The 27,373-nt window shown below is 44.1% G+C and overlaps 1 protein-coding gene across 4 annotated transcripts in view; it reads right to left on the bottom strand.

Moving 5' to 3' along the window:
• The window catches only part of SLC37A1 (solute carrier family 37 member 1), an 86,315-nt gene that overhangs the window by 5,644 nt on the left and 53,298 nt on the right, over positions 1-27,373 (bottom strand). For all 4 annotated transcript variants that reach the window (XM_053305843.1, XM_053305845.1, XM_053305844.1 and 1 more), the window contains 7 exons: positions 26,760-26,822; positions 25,491-25,576; positions 24,166-24,214; positions 22,789-22,862; positions 20,674-20,752; positions 7,122-7,219; positions 4,452-4,504 (listed from right to left, as the gene is read on the bottom strand). In XM_053305843.1, the coding sequence (XP_053161818.1) occupies positions 4,452-4,504; positions 7,122-7,219; positions 20,674-20,752; positions 22,789-22,862; positions 24,166-24,214; positions 25,491-25,576; positions 26,760-26,822 (502 nt within the window). The remainder of the gene's footprint in view (positions 1-4,451; positions 4,505-7,121; positions 7,220-20,673; positions 20,753-22,788; positions 22,863-24,165; positions 24,215-25,490; positions 25,577-26,759; positions 26,823-27,373) is intronic.

The raw sequence follows: 27,373 nt of genomic DNA, 5'->3' as shown, positions 1-27,373 counted from the left end.
CACCAACTAATGTGTGAGTCTTTGTCATGATATTGGCTGTCCCTTGGTTCTACCTCCGTAGGCCACAAACAGTTTCTCCGTTTTCCTAATCCTCTTGGTCTTTTTTAGATAGTACAGCAGAGAATGTCTCACATCCAGAGTATGCAGAGACTTTTCCAATGGCAATTCTGGATTTTGGGGGGAAAGGTAGGAAAAGTGACATCCTGGTTTAAATGGAACTCCATCACTATTTTTGGTCGGAATTGCGGATCCAATCACGACTACTTTATGTGAATAGACTGTGTATAAGGAATGTCCATGCGCAATGCTGTCAGCTCACTTACACGTATCACAGTCGTGATCACTACCAGGAACACTGTTATCAAGGTTACCCACTTGAGGGAAGCCTCCTTAAGAGGTTCAAAAGGACAAACTCCATTGCCTTTCGTATTGGTGGGTATAAGTTGTTCACGCCCTTTAGAAATTTCTTGCGTTTTATTTTTATTTATTTATTTGACTTCTATACCACCCTTCCAAAAATGGCTCAGGGCGGTTTACACAGAGAAATAACAAACAAATAAGATGGCTCCCTGTCCCCAAAGGGCTCACAATCTAAAAGAAACATAAGACAGACACCAGCAACAGTCACTGGAGGTACTGTGCTGGGGGTGGATAGGGCCAGTTACTCTCCCCCGCTAAATAAAGAGATGGGATATGGCATTCCGGATGGGAGAAAACAGTTGCACCATCCCACCCCTTATGATTCGATGATATTGCTGCCAAATGCACCTTGAGGTATACATTTGCTAATCCTGTGAGCTTTAAAGCGGTCATATAAAGTAGAACTTGTCTCAGTGTTGCCTTACTAGGAAGGAAACCTTGTTTGCACGGATACTCCTTAAATCCATTCCACTTAGAACCACAGTTCTTTCTGGTTGACAGCCTTCTATTATTAATTAGGATTTTCTTTAGAAGTCGACTCTCCATGCTGTCATCTGCAGAGTCCTTACATCCGGATGCTGCACTGCCTCACAGTGGGAGATCTGTGTGAAGTCCCCCTGGAGAGTTTGAGAAGCAGTGCAAACCATGGCTGACAAGGCTGCCATGGTGTCACTAGGATGCCGGTCGTCCTGTTCCGCATGATCTGTGCCAGCACACAGTTGATAAGTGGCTGAGGCAGAAACAGGTAAAAGAGTCGTTTGCCCTACACATGTTGTAACGCATCCCCCAGCGACCTTCACCTGACACTGGCATGCACGCAGTATTTCAGACACTGTTTGTTGGCAGCAGTCACAAACAAGTCCATGGTCGGATGTCCCCATAAGCTGAACACCTCCCTCAGGCAGATGCTGTTGACCTCCCATTCGTGGTACTGGTAGTGCTGCATGGACCAGCTGAGGTTGTCTGCCAGCACATTGTTCACTTCCCAGATATGTATGGTCAGAGGGCACACACTGTGAGAGATGCACCATTCCCACAACCGTAAACTCAAGGTACAAAGGGAATGGGAGACTGTTCTCCCCTGTTGGTTGAGATATGCTATGGCTGAGGTGTTGTCAAGTTGAAACTGCAGCACCCTGTTGCTTAGCAGGGGGTCAAATGTCTTTAGTGCCATAAGCACAGCCAGTAGCTCTAAGTAGTTTATGTGTTGACACCATTGTTGGTCCATCCACTGGCCCTCCACCTGATGATCCTGGTCGATGTCGAGACCACTGATTAAAAAAACCCTGGAAAGTTGATCCTGAGGGAGTGCTGTTCGAAGAATCTACCATAGCTAGTAGAGTTGTCGCAGTGTTTGGATCCAAGGAGACATCTTCATCCTGAGGATGCTCTGTAGAATATCCTGCAAAATCCCCTCTATCCATAGGCTGCCGCTGTAAGGGAGTTGATGGGGACTGTGCTGGCGTTTGATGTGGGGTAAATTGCAGAGCTCTCCTGGGTGGAGGCGCTTGTAACAGTGCATACAGCAAGCCCTTCAACATGGCTGATATTGCAAATGATTCCAAAGAAGCAGTTGGTACCAATGTCAACATTGTGTCCATAATAGAAAGATCAACTTCAATCGAGCCCGAGGTCAGTGTCATGGTTGGCATTGATGACAAACTTCCCGACGGCAAAATTCCCCTGGGTTGCTCCATCGATACTGACTGAGTTGCTTCTGATGTTGAAGGCAGGCTATAGCTTTGGAGTGCAGTCGGAGAAGGCATGGTGCTCTTAGATTTTGACTTGGTTTGATGCTTTTTGGGGGGAAGAGAATCCACCTCTTCAGCCAAGGAGCGCCTCCTCTTCTGGTCCTTATGCCTATGAGCTGACTTCAAGACTGCCTTCAGCCTCCATGTCCCCTGTGTCATGCCCCCACTCAAGGAAATTGGAGAGGAGTGGGAGGCAGGCGACTTACTAGAAAGTTGGGAGGCACCTGAGGGGAAGCAGGCTGGGTAATGTGAATGGGGAGGTAATTGAGACAGGCCAGGGTGAGTGTTTGGTGCAGGAGGGGCCAGCAGGGCCAGGCAGTCTTTGGAGAGAAGGGTCAGAATCTGAGCCAGAGTTTGAACGGCCACTATCTCCTCGAGAATGCAGATAGGAAAAACATCAGCAGCAGGTGATGGAATTACAAAGGAGTAATCGGCTGGCGAGAATACAGAAGCTGGATTGAATCTATGGCAGCTGGCAGGGGAGGAGTTTTGATTACGTATACATGGCTGCTGACTGTAAACCGGACAGCCTGTGCCTTGAACAAACTGCTGGAAACAACATGTCAAATCGGCTTGGAGCTTTTGTTGGAGAGATTGTGATGTTGAAATTTGGGCTTCTCACTCCTCACTTCTGTATTCCTGGTGAGACTGTTAAACCTGACTATTTAGCAGTAAAACTGAAACGTAAGCTACTGGCTATTGTGTCATATATTTCTGGCCAGAGTATTCCGTCGAGTGTGCTCGTGACACCCTGCTGGGGTTTTAGACTGCATTTTAGCAGTTCCTTGCACACTCGATGTTAACTCCAGCACTGAGCTCGATTCTGACCTCAATGTTGAAGGGTAATTTGGTCTAGGCATTGGAGGATGAAACACGTTGTCATAAAGCACTGCTCAGAGTCACAGTGCTCGATTTTCAAGTGTTTGCTTGGAGAAAGAATAGCGTATTTTGTAAGCTGCCAGGCTGTGCTGTTCCCCTAACCACAGCAAACAAGAATCATGATGGTCAGTCGATGGTAGTTTAGCCCAACAGTCCACACAATGTTTGGAGGTTTTCTTGACTTCCATTGTTAACGGTGCCCCGAGGCAGCAGCCTCAAAGCAATTTTAGAAAGTTCCGATAAACCAAAGCCAGTCCCTATTCCTTAAGTAGAATCAAATGCAGTCCAAAGTCAAATAGGAACAACACCGAATATCTTTCCTTTTCCTTCTAGCAATAGCAATAGCAATAGCACTTACATTTATATACCGCTTTATAGCTGGAGCTCTCTAAGCGGTTTACAATGATTTAGCATATTGCCCCCAACATTCTGGGTACTCATTTTACCGACCTCGGAAGGATGGAAGGCTGAGTCAACCTTGAGCCCCTGGTCAGGATCGAACTTGCAACCTTCTGGTTACAGGGTGGCAGTTTTACCACTGCGCCACCAGGGGCTCTTCAATTGACTCTTCTAGTCAATTGAAGCTAGTTGTACCGAGGAGCCAGCAACGAGGTGCGGATGTTTTGGCGGTCAAAAAGAAACTGAGAAAATTGCGCCCCCAGCTGCCAAAATCAATGGAAGCATGGAGCACGTGTAGGGCAGAGTGAGTGCCACAAGGAGCTAGTCAATCTACCTGTGAGGTTCCTGCGCAGGCACAGAGCCCATTCCTTATGAGTGCAACGGATCACGATCCAGATCCATTGTTTTTCCAATAATATACTATCGAAGAAATAGAGGTGAAAATTAAAGATAAAGGATGGACAATATATTTGGACTAGGGTTCTTTTGTCCAGCAAGATGTGGAGACCAAGTTAGTTTTATTTTTAAGAAGAGTTTTTGCAACTTATTTTTTCAAAACTTCCTATATTAGCACAGAGCCAAAATTACCATTTATTGCTGCATGAAAATACAGTGGTCCAAACATCGTGCAATGTTACGGTAATTAAACTCAGGAATCTACACAAATGCAAGAAGTTATTGTAGCTGCATCATGTTTAATTGTGCAAACAGCACGGATGTGCAACTTATCTTGCACATGCACAGCCTGGACCGCTAACTGTTCTTGTGCAAGTGCACCATGTTAGTGTGGTCTTATTTGTTGCATTCTCACAGTTGTGCAAGCAAAAGCATTGCTCAGCAATGTGAGCTCTGGTGTAGAAGAACTCTTGCACATGAATGTGATGCTCCTGCAACATCCTTCCATTACCATAATGCTGCACAACATGTGGGTAATTATTTTAGCTGACAATTTAAAACAACACATAACTATCTCGGCATATAGAAAGTTAAACAAAAACTTACAGTGTCTGATCCATCCTACATCGAAGTTCCTTTTGTATAAGACGGAGTAAGAACTGCACAAATTAAAAATCCAGTTAAATGCCAAACATCAAGAGCAAAAATGGCCACTGTCATTAATTCTTCATCTAAATCATAACACTATCTAACACAAGTGAGGTACTTGTGCAGGTGAGAAAACACGAGAAAGTGATGGCCGGCTAGAGGAATGAAAACTCATGGAACTTTAACAAAAATGTACATGTGTGTGTGCAGCATGCACTCAAAGCAGTTGCAGGAGATGGAAAAAAAAGCACTTGAAGCAACTCTGGTTACATGGGCCAAGCACATTTGGAAGCTAATAGCAAGTGCCCATCTTTTTAAAATAAGGGGGTCCTGGTTCACTAAGTGCCTAACACTTTTATGAAGAACTTGCAAGAGGGTTTGTAGCCTCCTGACCTGATTCAAGTGAAGGTCCAATTTTGAGCATTAGACATGCTGTGGATTTTTGGTGGCTAATGGATTACAAATATATCCACAAGCCAACCAAAATATTTGATGTGATTTTCCACACAATGTGTCAAGGCAAAGACCAAGCATATATTCTATCTATACTGTGGAGACATTCTAAAGAAGCCAGCATAGGGAGTCAGAGTCTGTTGGGAAACTAGATTATGTGCTGGCTAGGTTACTATTTCCCATACATCGCTCTGAAGTAGTGTTAAGGTTTCTACAACTAATTAGTTTTATCCCTCTGATGCTTTTCAGTCTCAGAACTACAAGAAACACTGAGAGAAGCAAGTAACTTTGTGAGGTCACTGCATTTTTAATATGATCTCTGCATGGCTGAGATCATTGAGAGAAACAGGACAACTGGGGGAAAAACATGATACCAAAGCAATAGCAAAGTGGTGAAAACTGCTGCAAAAGGGGAAAAAACCCACTACAAAAAAAATATAGTGAAGAGGGTTTTGGGAGGAGACCATTTGGACCATTTTGGTGGGTGAGTATTTGAGCATTTTGGTGGGTGAGTATTTGGCACAGCCCTCACATTATGTACAAGTGAAGCTTAATCATATAAATGGATTAGCCATCTATCTTATTGCCACATGAGCAAATCTATTGAATTCTATAGCTTCTTTAAAGTCACAGGAGGGGAAATTAAAATTGTGAGCACCTACTATTTTAGTTTAATCCTAAAAATATAAAATGAAATAAATTGAGCAGAGTTTCTTCTGAAACCAATCCTACTTTGTTAACCTAATGGCTTTCAGAGTGGAGGGGCTTAAATTAGAATAATTCTCCACCATCAATTATGTACTTTAGACACAATATGTTTATTAAAGCACTTTACACACTTTGCTAACTGAATTTTGTTGACCTAGCTTACTTAGCAAGGGAGGTGCTGGTTGTTTTAGCTGGAGGTTTTTCACACAGGGCTTTCTCAGATTTGATAGAGGGCAGCTGTGCTCATGCTTACAAGAGGGAAAGCGGGGAGGAAGTCCTGCCCCAACGCTGTCAGTCACCCTCTCACGCGTGACAAACAGACTTATGGTGCTGTTTGTTTGAAGGGGGTGGCACCGTAAGCATGTTCACTGGTGATTCTGTGAGCTGCAACCTGGATCGATCCATATTGTAGCTCACAGAATTGCCATTGAACATGCTTACGGTGACGGCCCCTTCAAACAAATAGCACCGTAAGTGTGTGTGTCACACATGAAGGGGTGACTGACAGCATTGGGGTGGGACTTCCTCCCCACTTTCCCTCTTGTAAGCATGAACATGGCTGCCTTCTATCACGTCTGAAGAGGGCCATAGAATAACACTTATGTAGAACTGGGTCCTGAAATGGTGTTTATATAGAAGTCTTAAAGTAAATATGGCAGCAATGGTTTCAGTCAGCTTGAAATTTAAATATAAAACTGACATTGCTTAGACATCTCATTTGTATTACAAATGCCTCTTTCCCCCCCTTTCTCTTTGTATTATCAAATATTTATATGAAGCAAAAGATGCCCAAATACAATTTAAGCCTTCCAAGTCAAAACACTTCAGAGCTTACATTCGGCTCCTGTATTTTAAGATAAGGACAATCTCCTGCACTGACAGGAGAAAATCAGGTCCTACTGAGATTATCACCTATTTCAGTAAACTCAGTAAGAGTAACATTAGATGAATCAGACAATGGAGTACACAGAATCCCCATGATTTGAATCACTCTATTATAATTTAATCTCTTCTCAGTGGTACCTTTTGTAATTAGCACTCAAGTATCGAAATACTTCTTAGATCATTTAAGACAATAAGACTGTATAAAGAGCACTAAATAAAATTGTAAACAGGATGCTAGCATTACAGTTCTATTGCAGAATAGAAAAAAAACCCTTTTATTCTTTGCTTAAGTTCTTTCATGTCACAGCTAACACACAAAGAATGCTATGGGAAACAATAACGAAACCTCTTTGGATAGATGCATTTTTTTCTACCTAGTACACTTACTGGAAATTTCTCCAACAAGCATTCATTGTATAGAAACTAAAGTCTAGTGAAGCTGCTATCACTCCTGTGTAATTTGGCTACCTTGCCCACATTGTGGAACTTTATACTTTCAGACTAACATGAACTCATTAAGGTAAAGTCTATATTTTAACTAATGAGCCCTGGGGCACAGAAATATGGCACACTTTGACTTACTAATAAGGCACAGGCATCCGCTGCTATCAGCATGTAAAATACATTGTTCCAGCCAGAGGGAGAGAGAAGACCAGCTAACAGGGGTCCCAGAGCAGCACCTAAGGATACAGTACACACATATTAAAACAATACAAGAATCATCTAATTGGCCAGGAATGCTCATGAATCGATTTTTAAAAATTCTATTTGTACCCGAATCGAATCACCCTCGATTTGGGGTCTGAATCTGCCCCCACCCCAAAAACATTTTTTAAAAGAATTTTTGAAGTTGGTACGTCATTAAGCTTTTTCCCTTAGGGAATCATGGGGATTTTTCATTTCAATGAATCAACTCTTATTTCCTACCAGAGAATCTACTCTCAGAACACCTCAGAAACAACAAAACTCAGTGCCCCATGGGCTTGAGGGTTTGGGGGTGGTTGGCACCCTATGTGCACACCACCACCACTTACTCTGGGCCACCCTGGTGCCCCCCAAGTGGTGTTATGGGGCTGCTGAAATGCCCATTATTCCCTATGTAGGGGAGCTTAAAGATGCACGAACTTCAGAAATTCTTTAAAAATAACACCTTTCACCAATTTATTTGAAATCTGGGTGGTAGCAGGCACCCATTGGGACACTACCACCTGACCCAGTCTTCTGCCCACAAGCCCTTTTTCTGCCCTGAATCTGCCCTAAAGACATGCCAACTACAGAATTCTTTAAAAATCACCCCTTTGCCCAATTCCTTTGAAATCTGGGTGGTAGCTTCCTTGCACCCATTGGGCACTACCACCCACCACAACCCACTCTGGGCCACCCTGGTGCCCCCCCCCGGGAGTTATAATCAAGGCTGCTGAAATCCCCATTCTCTATGGGAAAAAGCTTAAAGATGCACCAACTTCAAAAATTCTTTAAAAATCACCCCTTTGCCCAATTTCTTTGAAATTTGGGCTGTAGCTTCCACCCATTGTGCACTACCACCCAACCCACTTTGGCCACAAAATGGAGGTCTGAATCTGGGATGATTTGTTTTTTACCCAAATCTGGGCAATTGAGGACAGGGGTGATTTGTTTTGTCTACTAATCACCCAAATTGGTCAGATTTGGGTACAAATCATTTTGTACCCAAATCATTTCACACATCCCTAACACAGACTTTCAAAAAAATAACTCACTTGAACATCTCTCTAAGTATATCACCATTATACCACAAAACCATTAATATGATTCTTCCCAGAACTGCAACATTTATAATATGCTGGTGGACTAGTGGGTTTCCAGCATAAAAACAGATTGCTTACCTGTAACAGATGATCTGGTAGTGGTTCCATGACATTCATAACAAGTGGGTTCTCTGCCTGCACAGACCAGCTTCGGATAGAATTCGTTAGCTCCTCATGACGCCTGTAACCGCCAGCTGCATGTGACTGCAACACCCTCTAGTGGTGATTAGGCATCTTGATGGCTGACTAGCTCAACTGGCACCTGTAGCCTGGCTTAAGCATCAGTTGGCATTGTAGTAGCTTGCTACCTATGCAGTGGGGACGGATGGGCAGGTTTTATGAATGTCATGGAACCACTACCAGATCATCTGTTACAGGTAAACAATATGCTTATCTGGATATGGTTCCAGACATTCATAACAAGTGGGTGAATTATGAGCTGCCCAGTTGGTGGTGGGTGCTGCAAGCTACTGTAGTACTCTTTTAAGGGCCGCCCATCCAAATTCTGCAGCTGCCATACGCAGGTCCAAGGCATAATGTCTGATGAAAGAATGATGTGATGCCCAGGTGGCAGCTGTGCAAATGTCCCTGAATCTTATGCCCACCAGATGTGCCGCTGAAGCGGCATATGCTTTAGTGGAGTGAGCCCATATCGAGGCTGGTGGTATGACCTGTTGTTGGTCAGACACCATTTCAATTATTTTATTTAATTTTATTTATTTATCACATTTTTATACCGCCCCAAACGCAAGTTCTTTGGGCGGTTTACAAGACAATAAAAACAACCAATAAAAATATTAATACATTCCAACACTTAAAATTTAAAAGGTTAAAACTATTAAAACACAATTAAAACAATGTCTAATTAAAAGCCTGGGTGAACAAATGCATCTTGACTGCCTTTTTAAAAGTTGTAAGAGATGGAGAGGCTCTTATTTCAGCAGGAAATGTGTTCCAAAGCCTTGAGGCAGCAATGAAGAAGGCCCGTCCCTGAGTAGCCACCAGACGAGCCGGTGGCAACTGCAGACGAACCTCTCCAGATGATCTCAATGGGCGGTGTGGTTCATAGCAAATAAGGCATTCTCTTAAATACCTAGGGCCCAAGCTGTTTAGGGCTTTATAGGTTATAACCAAAACCTTGTACTTTGCCCGGAAACTTATTGGCAGCCAGTGTAGATCTTTTAAGATGGGAGTGACATGGTCTCTCCGAGATGACCCAGAGACCAACCTGGCTACCGCATTCTGGACTAACTGTAGTTTCCAGACTACGTACAAAGGCAGCCCCACATAGAACGCATTGCAGTAGTCAATTCTGGAGGTGACCAGCAGATGTACCACTATTCTGAGGTCATTTATTTCAAGAAATGGATGCAGCTGGCATATCAGCCAAAGCTGATAAAAGGCACCTCTGGCCACTGCCTCAGCCTGGGACACCAAGGAGAGTTTTGTGTTCAGAAGCACCCCCAGACTGTGTACCTGTTCGTTCTGGGGAAGTGTGATCTGATCCAGAACAGGCAGATCAAACTCATCTTTAGAGTTGTGACCCCCGCACAATAAGTACCTCTGTCTTATCTGGATTCAGTCTCAGCTTGTTACCTCTCATCCAGCCCATCACCGCATCCAGGCAGGCATTTAGGGAGCTTATGCCTTCTCCTGATGATGCTGACATGGAGAAGTAGATTTGGGTGTCATTATCATACTGATAACACCCTGCATCAAATCTCCTTATGATCTCTCCCAGTGGATGTTAAACAAGACCTGAGACACTACAGAGCCCTGAGGAACACCATACAAAAGTTCAGTTTTTGAAGAACAACAGTCCCTGAGGGACACCATCTGAAATCTGCCCGAGATATAAGAGTGGAACCACTGCAAAGCAGTGCTTCCCACTCCCAATCCCCTCAGATGCTCCAGAAGGATACTATGGTTTATAGTATCAAAAGCCGCCAAGAGGTCCAAAAGGACCAACACACTTCCTCTGTCAATTCCCAATTGGAGATCATCCATCAGGCCAACTAAGGAAGTCTCCACCTCACAGCCCACCCAAAAGCCAGTCTGAACGGGTCTAGATAATTGGTTTCCTCCAAGACTGTTTGGAGTCGGGAGGCCACCACCCTTTCAATTACCTTGCCCAGCCATGGAAGGTTGGAGACAGGCCTGTAGTTGCTCAACTCTGAGGAATCCAAGACAGGCTTCATCAGAAGTGGTCTAATAATTGCCTCCTTAAGGCAAGGAGGCATCCTGCCCTCCCTCAGAGAAGCATTTATGATCTCTACGAGGCCTTCCACAACAACCTCCCTGCCAGATAGTATTAGCCATGTTGGGTAAGGGTCAAGAGAACAGACGGTAGGCCGCATCGCTCCAAGCAGCTTGTCCACATCCTCAGGAGTCACAAACTGGAACTGATTCAGCCTAACTACATAAGAAGAGTCACTGGACACCTCCGATAAGACACTGCAGTAAATGTGGGGTCTAAATCCCAGTCAGCTTGAATATGAGAGATTTTATCCACAAAAAAATCATTAAACACGTCACAGCAGGTAATCGATGGTTCAAAATTCTGATTCAAGGGAGGAGGGGCACACACTGGCCCTCTCACAACCCTGAACAACTCCGCCAGACGTGAACTTGCGGACGCAATACAGGCCAAAAAGAATTGCTTCTTTGCTGCCCGTATAGCCAGAGCATAGATCTTCAAATGTGCTCTATGTTGTAATCTGTCGGATTCGAGCTGAGTCTTTCTCCACTTGCGCTCCAGTCATCTACCTCGCCACTTCATCCCCCATAGTTCTTCCGTTTACCAAGGGGCCAATTTTGAAGCGGGTCAAAGAGGACGCTTAGGTACGATCATGTCTACTACCCTGGTGAGCTTGCTGTTCAAGTTCTCCACCAGGGCATCAACAGGATCAGCAGCAGAGCCAACACTAAATCCCTCCAAGGCTTCTTGGATTCGGAACCCTAGATAAATAGATAGATAAGTTTTTATTTCAGTCATTTACCAGTAAAAGTCTACAGTTACATAGACTCGGAATGAATTTTACAGGCAATATAACAAAACTTAGCCATTCTGCAAATAATCTCCTTGTTAGCGTTTGCTAATAAAAAATTTAAATAAAAGTCATCAGGATGTCCAGGGAGGTTTTCCAATAGAGGAGAAATTAATCTTAAATGAATATCCTTATAGAAAACACAATATAGAATAATATGTGAAGTGGTTTCTATGGCCCCAGTGCCGGATGGGCACAGTCGGAAGGAAAAAGGTATCCTTCCAAACCTGCTATCAGGAACCGCCATAGGTAGTGCATTAAGATATGCTAAAGTAAGAGCTTGCCTAAATTTAGACAGAGATACCTAACTTAAATATTACACTGGTTTAAAGTTGATAGTTTGGTTCTATACACACACACACACACTAGGGATGTGCACGGACTGCAGAGGCACAGTCTGATGCTGGGGTGTGTGTTGCTTTAAGGGCGAGGGGGTTGTACTTACCCCTCCTGCCTTTCCCCCCCCTGGCGTTCCAGTTTTCAGCAAAATCTTTGGAGCGGCAGCGGTCTTCCTTGCCACCCCTGTCCCCTTGTTGTTGGCCAAATGTGGAAGTAACCCGCCCACTGTCGCTGTGCACGCCGCCAAAGTGCACACACTGTGCACGTCACAGTGATGTGCGTGACACGTGTGGCGGCAGCGGGCGCATACGCGCATGTTACTTCCACATTTGGCCAACAACAAGGGGGCAGGGGCGGCAGGGAGGACCGCTGCCGCCCCAAAGATTTTGCTGAAAACTGGAGTGCCGGAGAAGGAAAAGCAGCGGGAAGGGTAAGTACAAGCCCCCCGCCCTTAAAGCAACATCCCCCCAGCGACGGTCTGTTGGACCGTCGGACCAGCGAACCGGTTTGCAGGCCTCCAACATGGCCTGCGAACCAGTTTGTGCACATCCCTAAAATATACCAGTCTTGTGGCCAGCCAATTCATCCTGTAGTTCTATATCTAAAATGCATTTTTTAACCATCTTTTTGGCCTGATCTAGTCCTAGGTCAATTAATTCAACTGGGGAAAGTACGTAATGAGTTAATTTATTTATAACTAAAGTCTTCCATTTAAATTTGTGGCCATCCATCATTATTAAGGAGGTTAATCCCCCTTGAACAAGACACATACTGCAAGTCCCTTGCTGCATACCAAACGCAGTAATTAGATGTGAGGTGGGACATATTAGGCTTGAGTCATGTTATTGGCATTGTATGATTCTGTTTTGGCTAAAATTGGCCACCAGCCTCCTCCAACCAAGTCTCTGTAATTCATACTAGGTCTGCCCCTTCATCCTGAATCAGATCATTTCCAACTCATTCTGGACAGATCTGGCATTACAGAGGAGCAAGGTGCGAGTCTGTGGGAGGTTGGCACTGCTCCCCAAGGTCAAAGAGCTGGAAGGGCAGCCGGAAGGGGAAACAACTAATAGATTTCTTACTTCCCTTCCCCTCTAACGATGTGCTGACCTGCCAACTACTTCCTCTATTCCCCACCACCACCACCGGAATAGCCACTCCACAGTCAGTGGACACACACCCTGTCTCCCCATCCCTAGACAAACCAAGACACATCTGAAACTCCTAGGATCCAAAAATAACAGAAGCCAAAAATATCACCAGGCCCTTGCCCTTGTCCCCCCCCCCCATGTGGCTCTCTCGAAGGGGTGACCCCCTTTGGTGTCACCCCTTTGGTGGCGACCCCGTCGGTGGCGGGCCTGCCAGCACAGGGCAGCATCCCTTTGTATAAGCCCAGAAAGTTGGCTAATCTGGGAAGCTGACCTTCAGGAACTGCTGACTCACCACCTCTGGCCCCGATCCCGCACAGACTCACCTGCAGGGCAACAGCCACAGCCCCACATGTTAGGGGGCACACAGGCTGGCAAGCTGACAATAGCAGACAGCAACCACACAGGCTCTTACCACTGGGCAGCTGCTTTCTCTGGGAAGCAGATGTTAAAGTCTCCTCCTTCCTACAAGGCTTTTGGCAACTGAGGCAGAAGTGAGCTCTACCAACCAATCAGAGAGCTTCTGTTGAGTTGGTAACTGTCCTTTGTGCCTACTCTTCTCACATATGAACAGATGTTTTGTCTTCCGAATATGATGGGTCGCCTTGAGAGCAGAGCTCTGCGGACATCCAGCGAATGCATTGCCCGGTCAAGCGGCAACGATGGATTGCAGAATAAGGTGGGTAGCACAATATCCACATTTAAATGGAAGTCCAAAACAATCTTTGGCCTGAGGTCTGTGTCTAAGTGCATGATGACCTGATCGAGATAGAACTTGGTGTAGGGCTGATCAATCCGGAGTGCTCTGAGCTCACTAACTCATTTTGCTGTGCGGTTATCACCACTAGGGAAAGTGTTTTGAGAGTTGCCAACTTCAATGTTGAAGCAGCCATTGGTTCAAAAGGTGCTTCCGTCAGTGCCGCAAGTACTAGAGACAGGCTCCATTTCTCTGCAGGTGGTCTCACAGGCGGATAAAGGTTATTAATACCCCTTAGGAAGTCCTTACATCTCGGGTGGGTGAAGACCGTCTTGCCATCCCACCTGCTGTGGCATGACGATATTGCTGCCACATATACCCTTATGGATATATTAGCTAGGCCATCCCTCTTTAAGGTGGTCAGGTACAGAAGTACAGCTTTCACGCTTGCTTCCTTGGGTTCAAATCCTTGGGAGGCGGCACACGCACAGAACCTGTGCTATTTAGCTCCGTGGTTGTGCCTGGTGGATGCCTTTTGGGTGTTGAGGAGGATTGTCTTCAGAAGCCTATCCTCCATGTGGTGAGATTCAACACTGACTGGTTTGGGTGCAGTATCCGTCCGTGGTCCTGAGTTATCTGATCTGACCACCGAGGGAGTCTTTTGTACCTCCCCCCAGACAGTCTGAGTAGCTGCGTGTACCATGGCTGCCTTGGCCACCACGGCACAACTACAATTGCCCGTGTCCAGTCTTGTAGTAGCTTGGCAACTACCCTGGGCTGCAGAGGTATTGGTGGATAAGCGTAGGACATACCCTGAGTCCACTGATACTGAAAGGCATCACCCTTGGATAGTGCTCCCAGTCCCATCCTGGAGCAATATTGGTTGCATTTCTTGTTTTGCGCTATTGCGAATAAATCTACCTCTGGCCGTTCCCATGATGCAAACAGCTGTTCCAGGATTGTCAGGTTCAGCTCCCATTCGTGCTGTTGTAGTACCAGGTCCCTGCTCAATGAGTCCGTCAAGCAGTTCTGGGTCCCTTTTATGTGAATGGCCATCAGATGGATTCGCTGCGGAATGCACCAGTTCCATAGCTGGAGGCTGAGGTTGTAGAGACCTGGATACTGTCCTGCTTTGTTTGTTTACATAAGCGACTGCTGTAGTGTTGTCCATTTGAAGTTGGACGATGTGGCCCACAATGTGTTCCTGAGAAGCCTGAAGGGTAAGCCACTAAGAGCTCCGGAAGATTGCTGTCTGAGCCGCTTTCGGAGACCAGAGGCCCTGTGCCCTGCCAAGTGGGCCCCCTAGCCCCGCATGGAGGCATCGGAAGTCACTGTCAAGGTGGGCAGTTGCGTCCAGAAGAGTACTCCTTTCAGTAGGTGCGCCTCCTTCATCCACAAGTGTAAGGAGCATAGCACATTCTCCGGGGACCAGGATTCACTTGGATTGTGGTTTGGTCCTTGGGTGGAAGGAGCAAAGAAACCATAGTTGTAACATGTGCATTCTTAGCTTTGCATGTGGGACTGTTGTGGTGCAGGAAACCACCAGGCCTGAAGTACCTGTATCCTTCTTGCTTTCTGCAGCGGAGCTGCATGAAACGTGTCGATGAGCACCCGTATGCACTGGTAGCACCCTTCTGGCAGATAAGCCATCTGTGCTTATATCCAAGTGAGCCCCAATGAACAGCAATTGCTTTGCTGGTTTCAGGAATGATTTCTTCCAATTGATTTGATCGCTTAGCAGCGCTGTCACTAAGTCGATATGGGCTTGCAGCTGCTGTTCCATCTTGGCTGTGAGGAGCCAGTCATCTAGGTAGGAGTAAACCGACAGGCCTTGTATTCTGAGGTAGGCTACTATGATGGCCATGCATTTCGTGAATACCCTTGGAGCAGTGACCAGCCAGAAGGGTAACACATTGTATTGATAGATTCCTGACCCCATCGTGAAACGGAGATATTTGCGATGACTCTCCTGTATCCCGACATGGAAATACGCATCCTTGAGGTCAAGAATTGAAATCCATTGCTCCTCGTGGAATAGAGGAAGGATGGCTTGCAATGTTGTCATGCGGAATTTTTGTACTTCGATGTATTGATTTAGCCACCGCAAGTCCATTATTGGTCATACGCCTCTATCCCATTTGGGGATCTGAAAGTACCGGGAATAAAATCCCGTCTGGCTGTGAGCTCACTGCACGGGCGATATGGCTTCTTTTAACAACAGCTGTTGTACCTCCTCCCTCAATATTGGTGTCTCAGGAGTGAACTTTACACCTGTGAAAGGCGGGATTTCCTTGAACTCCAATGCATAAAGCATCACAATTATGTGTAAGAGCCACCTGTTAGATGTTATATGGTGCCATGCTTGGGCATGGTTTGCCAGTTTGATGGCTATTCTGGCTGATGTCAAGGAGAGGGTAGCTCTTGTGCAGGTGTGTTTTAGTCTGTTGTTTTTGCTGTTGCTGATGTGTGCAGGTGGGCTCTGGCCCAGATCAAAGCTGTTGCTTGTATTGTTGTGCAGGTTTGTTACATCCTGATTGATTAGGCTTGTTCCTGGAGTAGCAAGGTTTTCTACTGTAGCGTTGGTTTGGCCACCTGTACTCCTTCCAGTCGGTCTGGCGGTAAAAGTTTTGTCTTCTGTGATACTGTTGGGTAAGGTTGGTATCTGGTGCTGGAGTACTTCTGATTTGTGAAGGAGTATGCTGTTATTCTCGACTTTTTCCATTGCTCCATAGTTTCATTGGTGCTGTCAGTGAAAAGTCCTTTGCCTTCAAATGGCAGCGTTTCGATTAGGTCTTTCACGTCCTGTTGCAGGCCCATGGCCCTCAGCCAGGCATGTCTCCTTAGAATTATGGAGGAAGTCAAAGTGCGGGACTCAGACTCTGCCAAATGCTTGGCATTTGCCAGCTGCTGATGAGTTGCTGCCGTTGTTCATGCAAAGGTGATTTCGAACTTCTTAATGAAGTCCGCTGGTTCCAGTGATGCCTGCTGGTCATACAGATTTTCCCATAGCAAATGGGTAAATTTGGCCTGGCAGGCTATATAGTTAGCAATATTTATTGTAAGGCAAGCCATAGAGTAAGTACGGCTGACCAGCACATCCAGCTTTCAGCCTTCCTTGTCCACTGGTGTAGTATGCCGTCGGCCCCCTTTAGATGTTGTGGCGCAATCAACAACCAAGGAATTTGGCATGGGGTGGTGCATCAGATACTCATTCTCCTCCTGCTGTATATGATAAAGTGCCTCTAGGCGCTCGGAGGTGGGTGTCGAAGTCTGGAGCACCTCCCAAGCCGACTTGGCTGCCCTGGAAATATGAGGCAGCATAGGTATGTAGACGGGTTGTAAGCAAGAGGATGATTTCATCATATTTTAAACCAGATCGTCCAAGTCAGTTGTTTTATGTTTCAGGTTCAATCCCAAGACTTGTGCCATTTCTGCAACCTGTTGATGATAGCCCTTTATCTCCTCCGTGGGTGAGGTGGAAGGGACAGCCACCACATCAGGGCTTGGATCTGGAAGTACAGAATCTTCAGTATCTTACAGATAACTGTCTGCATCATCTCCATCAGAAGAGGAGGCAACAGGTGAGTCATCCCCAGCAGCAGTTGCTTCCGAAATGTAAGCTGGGGTTCGGTTTGTTTGTGTGGCTGCCTGACAAAGTTCCTGTCATGGTGGCAACGCTGGTGGTAATGCCGGCAAGGGCGGAAAGCTGGTCTGGAGTAAAACAGCTCTCTGTCGTGTTTCAGTGGAATAGGTCTGCACAGTGGATTCCTTCTGCTTTTTACTAGATGCGCGTGGCTAATCCCTTTCACGCATCCATTGTTTGAAAAGGGAGTATTCTTCTGGGGAGATGGTGCAGGAATCACCCCATCCACCCTGGGGCAAGAGACCATGTATGGGAGTTGTCTTTGTTGTGATTGATGGTGTCCTTGTTATTGAGGTCACCTGTGTATCTGCTTCCAAGTTGTGGATCTGGAACCCCGGAAAGGTACCTATCGAAGGTGTACTCTCCTCTGAGTGCAGTAAGCGGGAAAGTCTAGACACGGATTATTCCTGTGTCTGGTCATCTTCCATGTCATCAGAGTCTTGTGCCTCTTCAGGGTTGTCTTCAACGTTGTAGTCTTGGATGATATCAACATCTTGATCCTGCTCGACGTTGAGGTTGATGTCAAACTTGGTATCAGGGATGACAGCTATCGTAGGATTTGCAGAGTCTAACGTGCCATTTTTCTTCAATGCCGATCCCGGTGGTGTCAGTTTTGATGTAAAAGTAAAAGTCGATGTCGATAGGACTAACTTCTTTTTAACCTTCAATGTCGAAGTGTCTCAATGTGGAACACTTGTGTGAGCATGGCCCTCTTTCGATCTCGAAGACTTATCCGAACGCAGCATAGGCGGAGACTGGTGCAGCGTCAATGCCGGGGACAAAGAAATTGCATGATGCCCTGGGCTTTCGTAGGCTTGTAGTCCAGTGGGCGAAGTAGTGTGGCTTGCACTATGGCTGCGGTGGTCCTTATGCTGCTGTTTATGGCTTTTAGCTGGTGGCTCTGGCATCGGAGCCCTCCCCTTTCTCTTTGGGCTGTGCAACAGGCTCCCTGGCTTCTTAAATGGAGCGCTGCCCCTTGATGCCATAGCGGTCGATGTCGATGCAGCCGATGTTGTAGCCTTAGTCACCGCAGCTGAAACTTTAGACTGCATAGTTTGTGCAAGTCTCAGCGTTGAGGGTGACTTCAAAGATTGTGGGGAGCATTTCAGGAGAAGGGCCTCTTCCATTAAGGAGACCTTTAAGCGGGCTGCCCTGTTTTTAAATGTCTGCTTATTACACATAGAGCAGATGGAGCAACGTGATGTGTTATGGGCTTATGTGTTATGGGCTTCAGGCAGAACAAGCAGAGTTCATGCCCATCAGTCGAAGGGAGCTTCTCATGGCAGTCGTGGCAGCTTTTAAAGGTGGTTTTTTCCCTGACTTTTTCCTTCATTTTACTCATGAGAAGGTTAGGTATAAACCAAATAATTCGGGGTGGTTTTTGGTTTTCTTTTTTAACAATACCCTGGTGTCTAGTCCATGAGGGAAAACGAAAGTAGACTAGTCGTCCATTCCGTGGTCAGGAGAAGAGTCCAAAATATAGCCAAATCCAAGGGGAGATCCAAAGAATAGTTAAAGTCTGTGCCAGTAGTTGTTCTGAGTAAGTTGAAAGTGTTTAATTTAGTATTCCGAGGAGCAAACCATTTCCAACGTCTGATTGCTATGGCAGTCAGCAAGAAACTGAGTAAACAGACACCTAACTGCCACTAGAGGGTGCTGCAGTCACATGCAGCTGGCAGTTACAGGCATCGCGAGGAGCTAACGAATTCTATCCGAAGCTGGTCTGCGCAGGCCCCACTTATTATGAATGTCTGGAACCACTCTCCAGATAATAAAGCTTTCTGAAGCCCTTATGATTCAAGAGTGGCCAACAAACTGTTACACATATGGACAGTTTAATTTTATTCCATGTTTATCCCACTCTTCTGCCAAGCAGCACTGTAGATGGGTTTTCCACCTCCCTATTTATCCTCACAACCACCCTGAGAGGTAGATTAGACGGAGTGTATGTGACTGGCCCAAGCTCACCCTCAGCTACATGGCTGAGTTGAGATGTGAACCAGAGTCTCCCCATTTCTAATTCATCACTCTAATTCAGGGATGTCAAACTCAAATTCGGTGGTAAGTCGGATCGGTAGGTCCAATGCACTTCTTGGGGGCTGCACATAGCCACACCCCACCTTCTGTTGCCTTGCATGCACCTCACACCACCTTCTGTCTTTCTCTACCCCGCTTCACCACCCTTTTCTCATTTCCTTTCTTCCCCACTCTCTTGCCCTGCCCCTTAAATTAGCTGAGTGCACTATTGTTACATTGGAATTTGCCCAGGGAAAATTAAAATAATTATTTGGTAGTTTTTGGAAGAAATTCTGAATATCTTACTTCCCAATGGCCAGATTATGCTCAGGGAAAATTTAATATATTTTTTAAATTTAAGATGTAATTTTAAACATAACCATCATATTTTAACTGTTATTGTTCTCAACAATAGGGTAAAGAGAAGGGGAGGCTTGATGATGGGAGGGGAGAGAAAGAGAAAGGGAAAGCTTACGTAAGCCTCACTGTAATGGTGGTCGTGCCTGAGCAGAGGCCTGAAGCTGGCTGCAGGCATAGCTAGGCTTGTGATTTGGGAGGCCGGTGGTGGGGCTGGAGGAGAGCCCCTGCCGCATGGCCACCACTCGCCACCATCCAAGCCACAATTGCCGCTGCAGCTGCCATTGGAGTGATTTAGAGAGCATTTTTCATCACCACCTGACCCCCCCCCCATTACCACTGGTCAAACCCTTTACTTGTAAAGGGGAATCCTTGCCAGATTCCTCTTTACAAGTATGCCCCTCAAGCCGGCTTGTGATTTGGGGCTTCGAACTGGGAGGGGCTTGCCTCTAACTCGGACTGGCATCATTGTTCAGGGCGGCTGGTTCGGCTCAAGAGCAAGCCTTTGAACCTGCCCAGTTCAACCTTGAGCTGGCTTGCACATCCCTACAAATTAACCACTTGCCTGAACACAGGAAAGAAAGACACCACAGAGAGAATCTATTCCCAACTCCTTCATGGTTAACTAATGCAAGTTGCCACCACCACCACACAGCCCACCAAACTGAGAAGGAAAAACATGCTGAGTTATTCAGACACAGCAACAAGGTGGATTTAAATAGTAAAGGCATCACTGAGAGCGGGGCAGCAGAAAGAGACAAAAATGATTATTAGAAGTGTTCTCCAAGAAGTCCCAGAAGTGAATATGTATGAGGAAAGGGACAGAGATACACACATGGCAGTCACCTTCAACATACCCAGCTGGGGGTATAGTCAAGTATCTGTGGGAGGTTGGGAAGCACCAACTGTGCTCCTATGGCACTTACAATGGGATGTATGGCACTTACAATAGGATATGGCACTTACAATCATTCTTTCTTCCCTGTTGAAAAGAACTGAGGGATGATGGGCCTAGATCTCCATGTCTGCATTGACAAATATACTACTCTTCGAGAGAACTAGTTGATCTTTTGCGTTTAATATTGGGAATTATAACTTACCTACAGAACCTGTTCCATCAATGATGGCTGTAACTGTGGAAAGTGCTCTTGCATTTCCTTTAAGACTTTTATGGGTACCCTTCAATGATAAAAGGTTCAGTTCTTAATAATATCAGCTCAACATATTTATCATATTTTTATATTTCCTGAAATGTGCATTTCTAGGCGGTGTGCAAAATTTAACACACAATATAAAACAGAGTAAAAACAGTTAGAATTTCACAAAACAAAGTTAAAACAATCTCATAAGATAAAAACAAATATTCCCAAGTAGAATGGGAATATTAACAATCATTCCTTATTTATATTGTACCCCTTTCTGCCTCTCTTGAAAACAAACTGAAATCATAGTCAAACACTCTCAACGTAAGTGATTTATATCAAAGTGGATTAAAATGTTGTTATTGAAATGAATATCTGCATCACACTATAGCTTCCATGTTTTGGGGGTGGGGTGGAAACAGTATGCACTAGAAATTTTGAAAAAATTATCAGTGAACTTCTCATTAAAACTTTTTAAAACAGTCCCTATTTCATTAAATTAACTTTCATAAAGTGATATTTCTGATAACCACTGTAAGCAAGCACTTTATGTAATTCCATTTTAAGAACCAGACTAGATGCAACAGTATTTCTCAAACTTTTTGAACATTGTCCCTACTTCTGAGATTACTCTGCCCTGTGGTCCCACTAACCTAATGCCAACATCTGTATGGTCAGCATGCAGAGATTCTTATGCACCATTGCCTTCAGCCTCCTGCAGCTGCATGGCGCTTTCCAGATTGCACGCTACAACAGTGTCACTATGTGTCCGCTAAGTGTGCTTCCGTACTGTCTGTGTTTCAACATTGCAGTCCCTGCGGTGTCAGCAAAGTGCCATTCACATTTCCAATGCCTTATTTCGGGTTTTATTTAGTATTTATTTACTTGAAAACCAGGCCAAACATTTACAGCTTTAAAACAGTTTTAAAACAATTTAAAAACCCTGGAAGGCCAGGCCAAACATCTTTGTGTTTCAGTGCTACAACGCTGCATGAGCGCTGCAGGAAAATAGCTGTATTTTCCTGTTGTAGGAGGGCTTAGGAGGTTTGTGTAAGCTAGAAAAGGCTGCTCCCCCTGCTGGTGGCTTTGTGCAACAAACATCTTTCACCCTTTATTTACATTTTAAATACAATCCTGCCAAGCCAAGGAATTTTACCGCTGTAGAGTTCACAGTCTCGAGTCAATCTGGAAAGCGCTCAGGTAAGAATTGGCAAGGTGGGGGTACTTATCCAATACTGGCATGAGAAGAGGAATAAGACCTCTTCTCTGATCCTTTCCTAAAGCTGCATGCAGGGAACTGTCTTTTGAACAGGCCAGCAGCTTTTACTTAGATTCCTTCTTCTCAAATGTTGTTTAGATGATAAGGGTACTAGGGACACCCTCAGAAATCCAGCTGTGGATCAACAGGATCTTTTGCTATGAGGCATTCAGTCCACCCAGGGCTAGAGAATAAAGAAGATTCCATCTGCCTCAGGATTCTGCACTTTCCTGGAACGATGCCCCATTCAGGTGCCGTGTGCCTATTGCGTGGAATGTACTCCACAATCTGAGAATCACTACATTATGAACAAACATGTAGCCACTGCCCAAGATAGCAGTTACGTTTCTAGTTTCCACTCCTCCCATAACATCTAGTGTAACATTCTGTTTCCCCATCCCAGACTCCACATTGGCTGGGATGAGGAAATACAGAACATTGCGATGTTCTCAATCTAGTGATGATGTTTTCCTTTTGCATGTATTTCAGTTTTATATTAGAGGACTATTCAATCATCGTCTTATACTTTAGGAACAAAATCTTATTTTATTTCCCCTTCAAAGTTTGTTTATTTTAAAATATGTGTTGTACATATTTTTAAGAACAAGAACCCCCGCCCACAACACACTCTGAAGTTCTACAAGATAGACACCAACCACAACTTGGTAGTTCCTGTATCACTTTAGAAATGCAATAGAAAATGAAGCTGACATTAGGAACTTCACAAAATAGCAGGCTTTCTTGTTTTTGTTTTTTTAAAAGACTAATACATAGTAGGAATTAATCTGCACATGTAGAACAAAAAAGACACTCACCAAATCAGCTGAGACAGCTGTTGTGATCAATGCATAAGGGCCATTTACAAGAGCTCCACAGATGAGCAGCATAACTTGAATGGGGGAAAAAGATCTTTAAAACCTCTGCTGACCTCAACAATATATATTGTATGTGCAAGACCAATTATTTAGCATGCATTTATTACAAGTAGAATAGCAATGAAATTATAAACAATGGATGGGCCATTTCCAAACTACCTAATAAGGTAAAAAATGGGTCATCCAGTAATAAAAAGCCAGTAAATTGTTTGTGGCATATATCTGAGATACAGGCATAGAAGAAGTTCCATGGCAAAGGGGACTGGCATAATTATCTTCATTGTATATTAGGAGAACTGAGATGCAGACAGCTTACTACAGTCTTACATATAAAGACTGAGAGGGCAGTCATGACATCCCACTCTTATGTCTCCTCCTCCTCCGCTGATTGTTGCCACTGCATTTCTTGAAAAGGAGTCTGTAGGATTCAAGGCAAGCTGTGATGACAACCAGTCCTTGTGTTTGTCTTTTCCACAGGGGGAACCCAGCTAATGTGCTACCTTTAGTTGCTCTGGACCTTTGCAGAGCCAGTAGCCTTTTAAAGCTCAAGAGTGGCAAAGAATGCTGCATGCAGGCAGCCTAGCATCTCAATGTATTTCCAAGTTTGTCAGTCCTGGTCATCCGTGGCCAGTTACTATTTGCTCCTGGTAACAAAGCAATTGGTAAACAGCAACACTGCAATAAGCTACTCACTGCACTACTAATTGCCTAAGCAGTGGTTTTAAAAAAACAGCAACTAGATAAAAGTACCATTAGAAATGAACTTCATTACTTGCTTGCATTTCTATCCTTTCTGCTCTGGGTAACAGAATAGTAAGTTATATTCTAATAGCAAGAAAACCTAATATCTGGTCTTCTTATCGTCATTACAATTCAAACTTCTATCCCAGTGCTTTCAGATTAGATAATTTTCAGGGGGTGGGTGGTATGAGATGGCTGTAACTCCACATTTTTCTGGACATACACAAAACAAATGAGAATTCACTAGAGCCCCTTTCTGTGTGTTTTTCAAGTCTTCATACACCCATTACAACATCTGCAGCCTGAAGGGCCTAGAGCAGATTCCACTATTTTTCCCATTGGCTTTTGTGAGCTGTCAGCAAAGAAACAATTATGTTCCAGATGGCTAACACTTCTGTGGCTTATTTGCAGGAATGGGGGTGGAAATCTGATCTATAAATATAATTAGGAACAACAATCTTAAGTCTTATGCTCATTGCTTATAGGAATTATGAAATATATTCTCAGATTTATTTTTTTAATTATTACAAATGAAAGTTAAAACCTATAAAAACTAACAGAAAACTGAGAACTCACCTACGGTGGCTTCAAAACCCATTTTACTGATTGTAGAAAATATATACAGCTGATGTGGACAGAAACAACAAAATGTTAATCACAAGTTATCATGTAACTCTAAATTTTCAGTAATACCACATAGCAATGACAGCCTGGTAGTCCTAACTTCATAAATCAGCATTGTGTGGGGTTTTGTGACATACAGGTATAGGACTGAGACCCCTCTGCAGTTCTATGTGATGTAGGCAGTGTGGCCAGTTGTAGTATTCTATATTTTTAAAATTTTCCTATATTTAGATCATGCCTTTCTTTCATGCTGGAGCTCAGCAATATATATGGGGTTCCTGGGAAACCTCCTATCCAGGCACTGGCTAAACACAGACCTGCTTAGCTTCAGCAAAGTTTCTGCCTCATATGATTTCAGACCAGACCCTGGGATTTTATCATCATTTTTGCATTAGCTGATATTTTCATTACTTGTAACTTTTGGGGAGAAACCATACATTTTCGTGGGGAAAATGTTATAACATCAGAAGGTTATAAGTTTATTTGGTCATTGACCAGCAAACATTTACAATAAACCAGTACGTATTTTACAAATAATATAACAAAACTTGGCCATAACAGAAATAATATCAGTGTCCTCATTAATTAAAAGATAATTTAAATAAAATTCATCAGACTGGCCAGGCAAATTGTCTAACAAAGGAGATAAAAGTCTTAAACGGGGTTCCCTATAAAAATCACAATAAAGAATAACGTGCGAGGTGGATTCTATAACCCCTTTGCCACATGGGCAAAGACGTAAAAATAGCGGAACTCCCTTGAACCTGCCATCCAATACTGCTGTAGGAAGAACATTTAAACGTGCTAAAGTGAGGGCTAGTCTAAATTTAGGGACAAGCACCACATCAGAATATTTAGCTGGTTTAAGATTAATAGCTTGACTCCCTAAGTATAAACCCTGCTTGAGCCATGCACCTTCTTGCTGAACTTCTATATCCAGAACACATTGCTTAACTAACTTCCTGGCTTGCTCAATTCCTACAGTATGCAAATCCTCTATGGAGAGGCCAAAAAACGAAAATTTGCTCAACACAGCTCATTTCCAGCTCGAATTAAAACCATCATTCATAGCCAAAGAGGCTAAACCCGCCTGTCCAAAACTCAATTTTAACCAAAATCGAAAAATACAGCACCAGTATAAGGATTCCAACCTAATAAGACCAACTTCTCTTCTACATCAGAAGGTAAAAATGCATGCTGTAGCCTTAAACCATCACTAACTAGCAGGCGATAAAATGTTATTTAAACAAATTTGTATTAATGACAGAAGATCTTACTGTGGGTGCTGCAATCAACAGCATCATCCCACAAGTTGAAGCCCTTTTCTTCAGTCGGTCTGATATCATGCCGGCCAATATTCCACCTGCAAAAAAGATTAGGGGGATTAAACATTTAAGAGATTTTTACAGATTCACAAGTGCATTAGCTAATACACCAAAAGACCACTTCCCCCCTCTATTGAAATTCATTCTTTTCTTTTTTTGAGAAAGGACTCTACATATACTCTACCCATAAAGCTAGTGTTAGTAAGGCTTTCATTAATTTATGTACTGTAACTGATCAAACTGAGATCATTAATGGACAAAAACCTCCATCTACTTTTATGCTTCAGTCAGAAAGACAGACAGACATGAAAGCAATAAAAATATATTAACATAAATTTTTGCTGGCCTCCTCCCACCCCATCCCAATGTTTCTCTCTTCAGGTATTTTTATTTGTGCTGCCACTTCTATACAGATTACTCCCAAATTATTTTTCTGACCCTTGACTTCTCATATTCTGTCCAATCTCAGTCTTTAGTTGCTTCATTATTTCCTGCCAACATCTCAGACTGAACAAAGTAAACATGATGTCTATCTTTCCATTTATAGCCTTCTCTATCATTCCTTGAGTGAGCGTCTTCACCAAACATGCAAGCACGTAGCTCCTTGGCTCCTAAATTCCTTTTGTGCCCACATCCAAGCTCTTACCAGATCTCATCCATTACTTCAGTGGCTGACATCCAGAGGAATGGACCAAGGATGCAGCAGGAGGCTTCCCCAGCAGCAGAGTGCACACATAGGGAGGGGGGAACAATTTTCACTGATATTCCCTGTTTCCAGAAATGCACTGTGCCTTTCAGAAATGTGTCCAAGGTTGACACAACTCTCAGGGACATATTTCTGAAAGGCACAGCACACTTCTGGAGACAGAGAAGATCAGCAAAAATAACTCCCTTCACATGCTCCATTTCTGACGAAGCCTCTGGCTGCAAGAATGTGTTTCAGTCCATTGTTCTGGATATCAGCTAATATCTCTAAGAATGCCACAAGACTGCACCTGCTACTAAAACTTTGCCATAAGACTGCACCTGCTTCTAAAGCTGTCAGCTGTTTATTCTGCTTGTTTTCTCAACACAGTAACTGAGCTTGTGTGATCACCACCCACCCCATTTTTTCCCCTAGCTCCTGCCTCAAGCTATTTATTTTTAAACTGAATTATTATTCTTAGGTTCTGTACGTGCAGTTTCAGAAGTAATAAACAAGAACACAAAAAACCAACTTACCAAAAATTCCCCCAACATCAAATAGCGTGGAAAGATCACCTGCTTTTTTGGCATCAAGGTGTTCTGTTGGTGAAATTAAAAAATAAAACATAAATAATACTAGGAATAGTTGTAATATTTTCAAGATAGATTTTCAAGATTTCAAAGAGCAAGTGTCTTTTTGAGCAAAATACTTTCCTCACCCTCAACTCATTCTATTAAAGGAGAACAATTACATTATTCGATGCAAATGATCACTCTGGAAAGAGAACAAGCTGTTGTCCATGCCCTTTTACCATATATCCAAGATTAAAACAGTAAGATCTTCAATTTCATATATTAGCAACTGACTCAGAAAAAGCCCAGTGCTGGTGTGTGTGTGTCTGTGTGTGCACGCGCGCGCGCATGTGCGTGCATAAACACACACCAAAGAAATGCTTGGGTCTGACTGACTCATTAACTGACATTAAACTCCCAGACCAAACCACGAAAGATAGAAACATGATATTTCTGTCTGTTTTTGCAGAAAGGTTTCAGACCTCAAGCAGACCACCAAAAAAACCCTTGAAAAATTTCATTAAGTAACTGGAAAATGCGGGAACACTCTCCCATTGGGAAAGCGTGGGTTAGGGTTA

The sequence above is a fragment of the Hemicordylus capensis genome, chromosome 3 (genome assembly GCF_027244095.1).
Source record: "Hemicordylus capensis ecotype Gifberg chromosome 3, rHemCap1.1.pri, whole genome shotgun sequence".
Classification (NCBI taxonomy): domain Eukaryota; kingdom Metazoa; phylum Chordata; class Lepidosauria; order Squamata; family Cordylidae; genus Hemicordylus; species Hemicordylus capensis.
The sequence above is the reverse complement of the archived record's forward strand: the minus strand, read 5'-3'. Positions and strand labels throughout refer to the sequence as shown.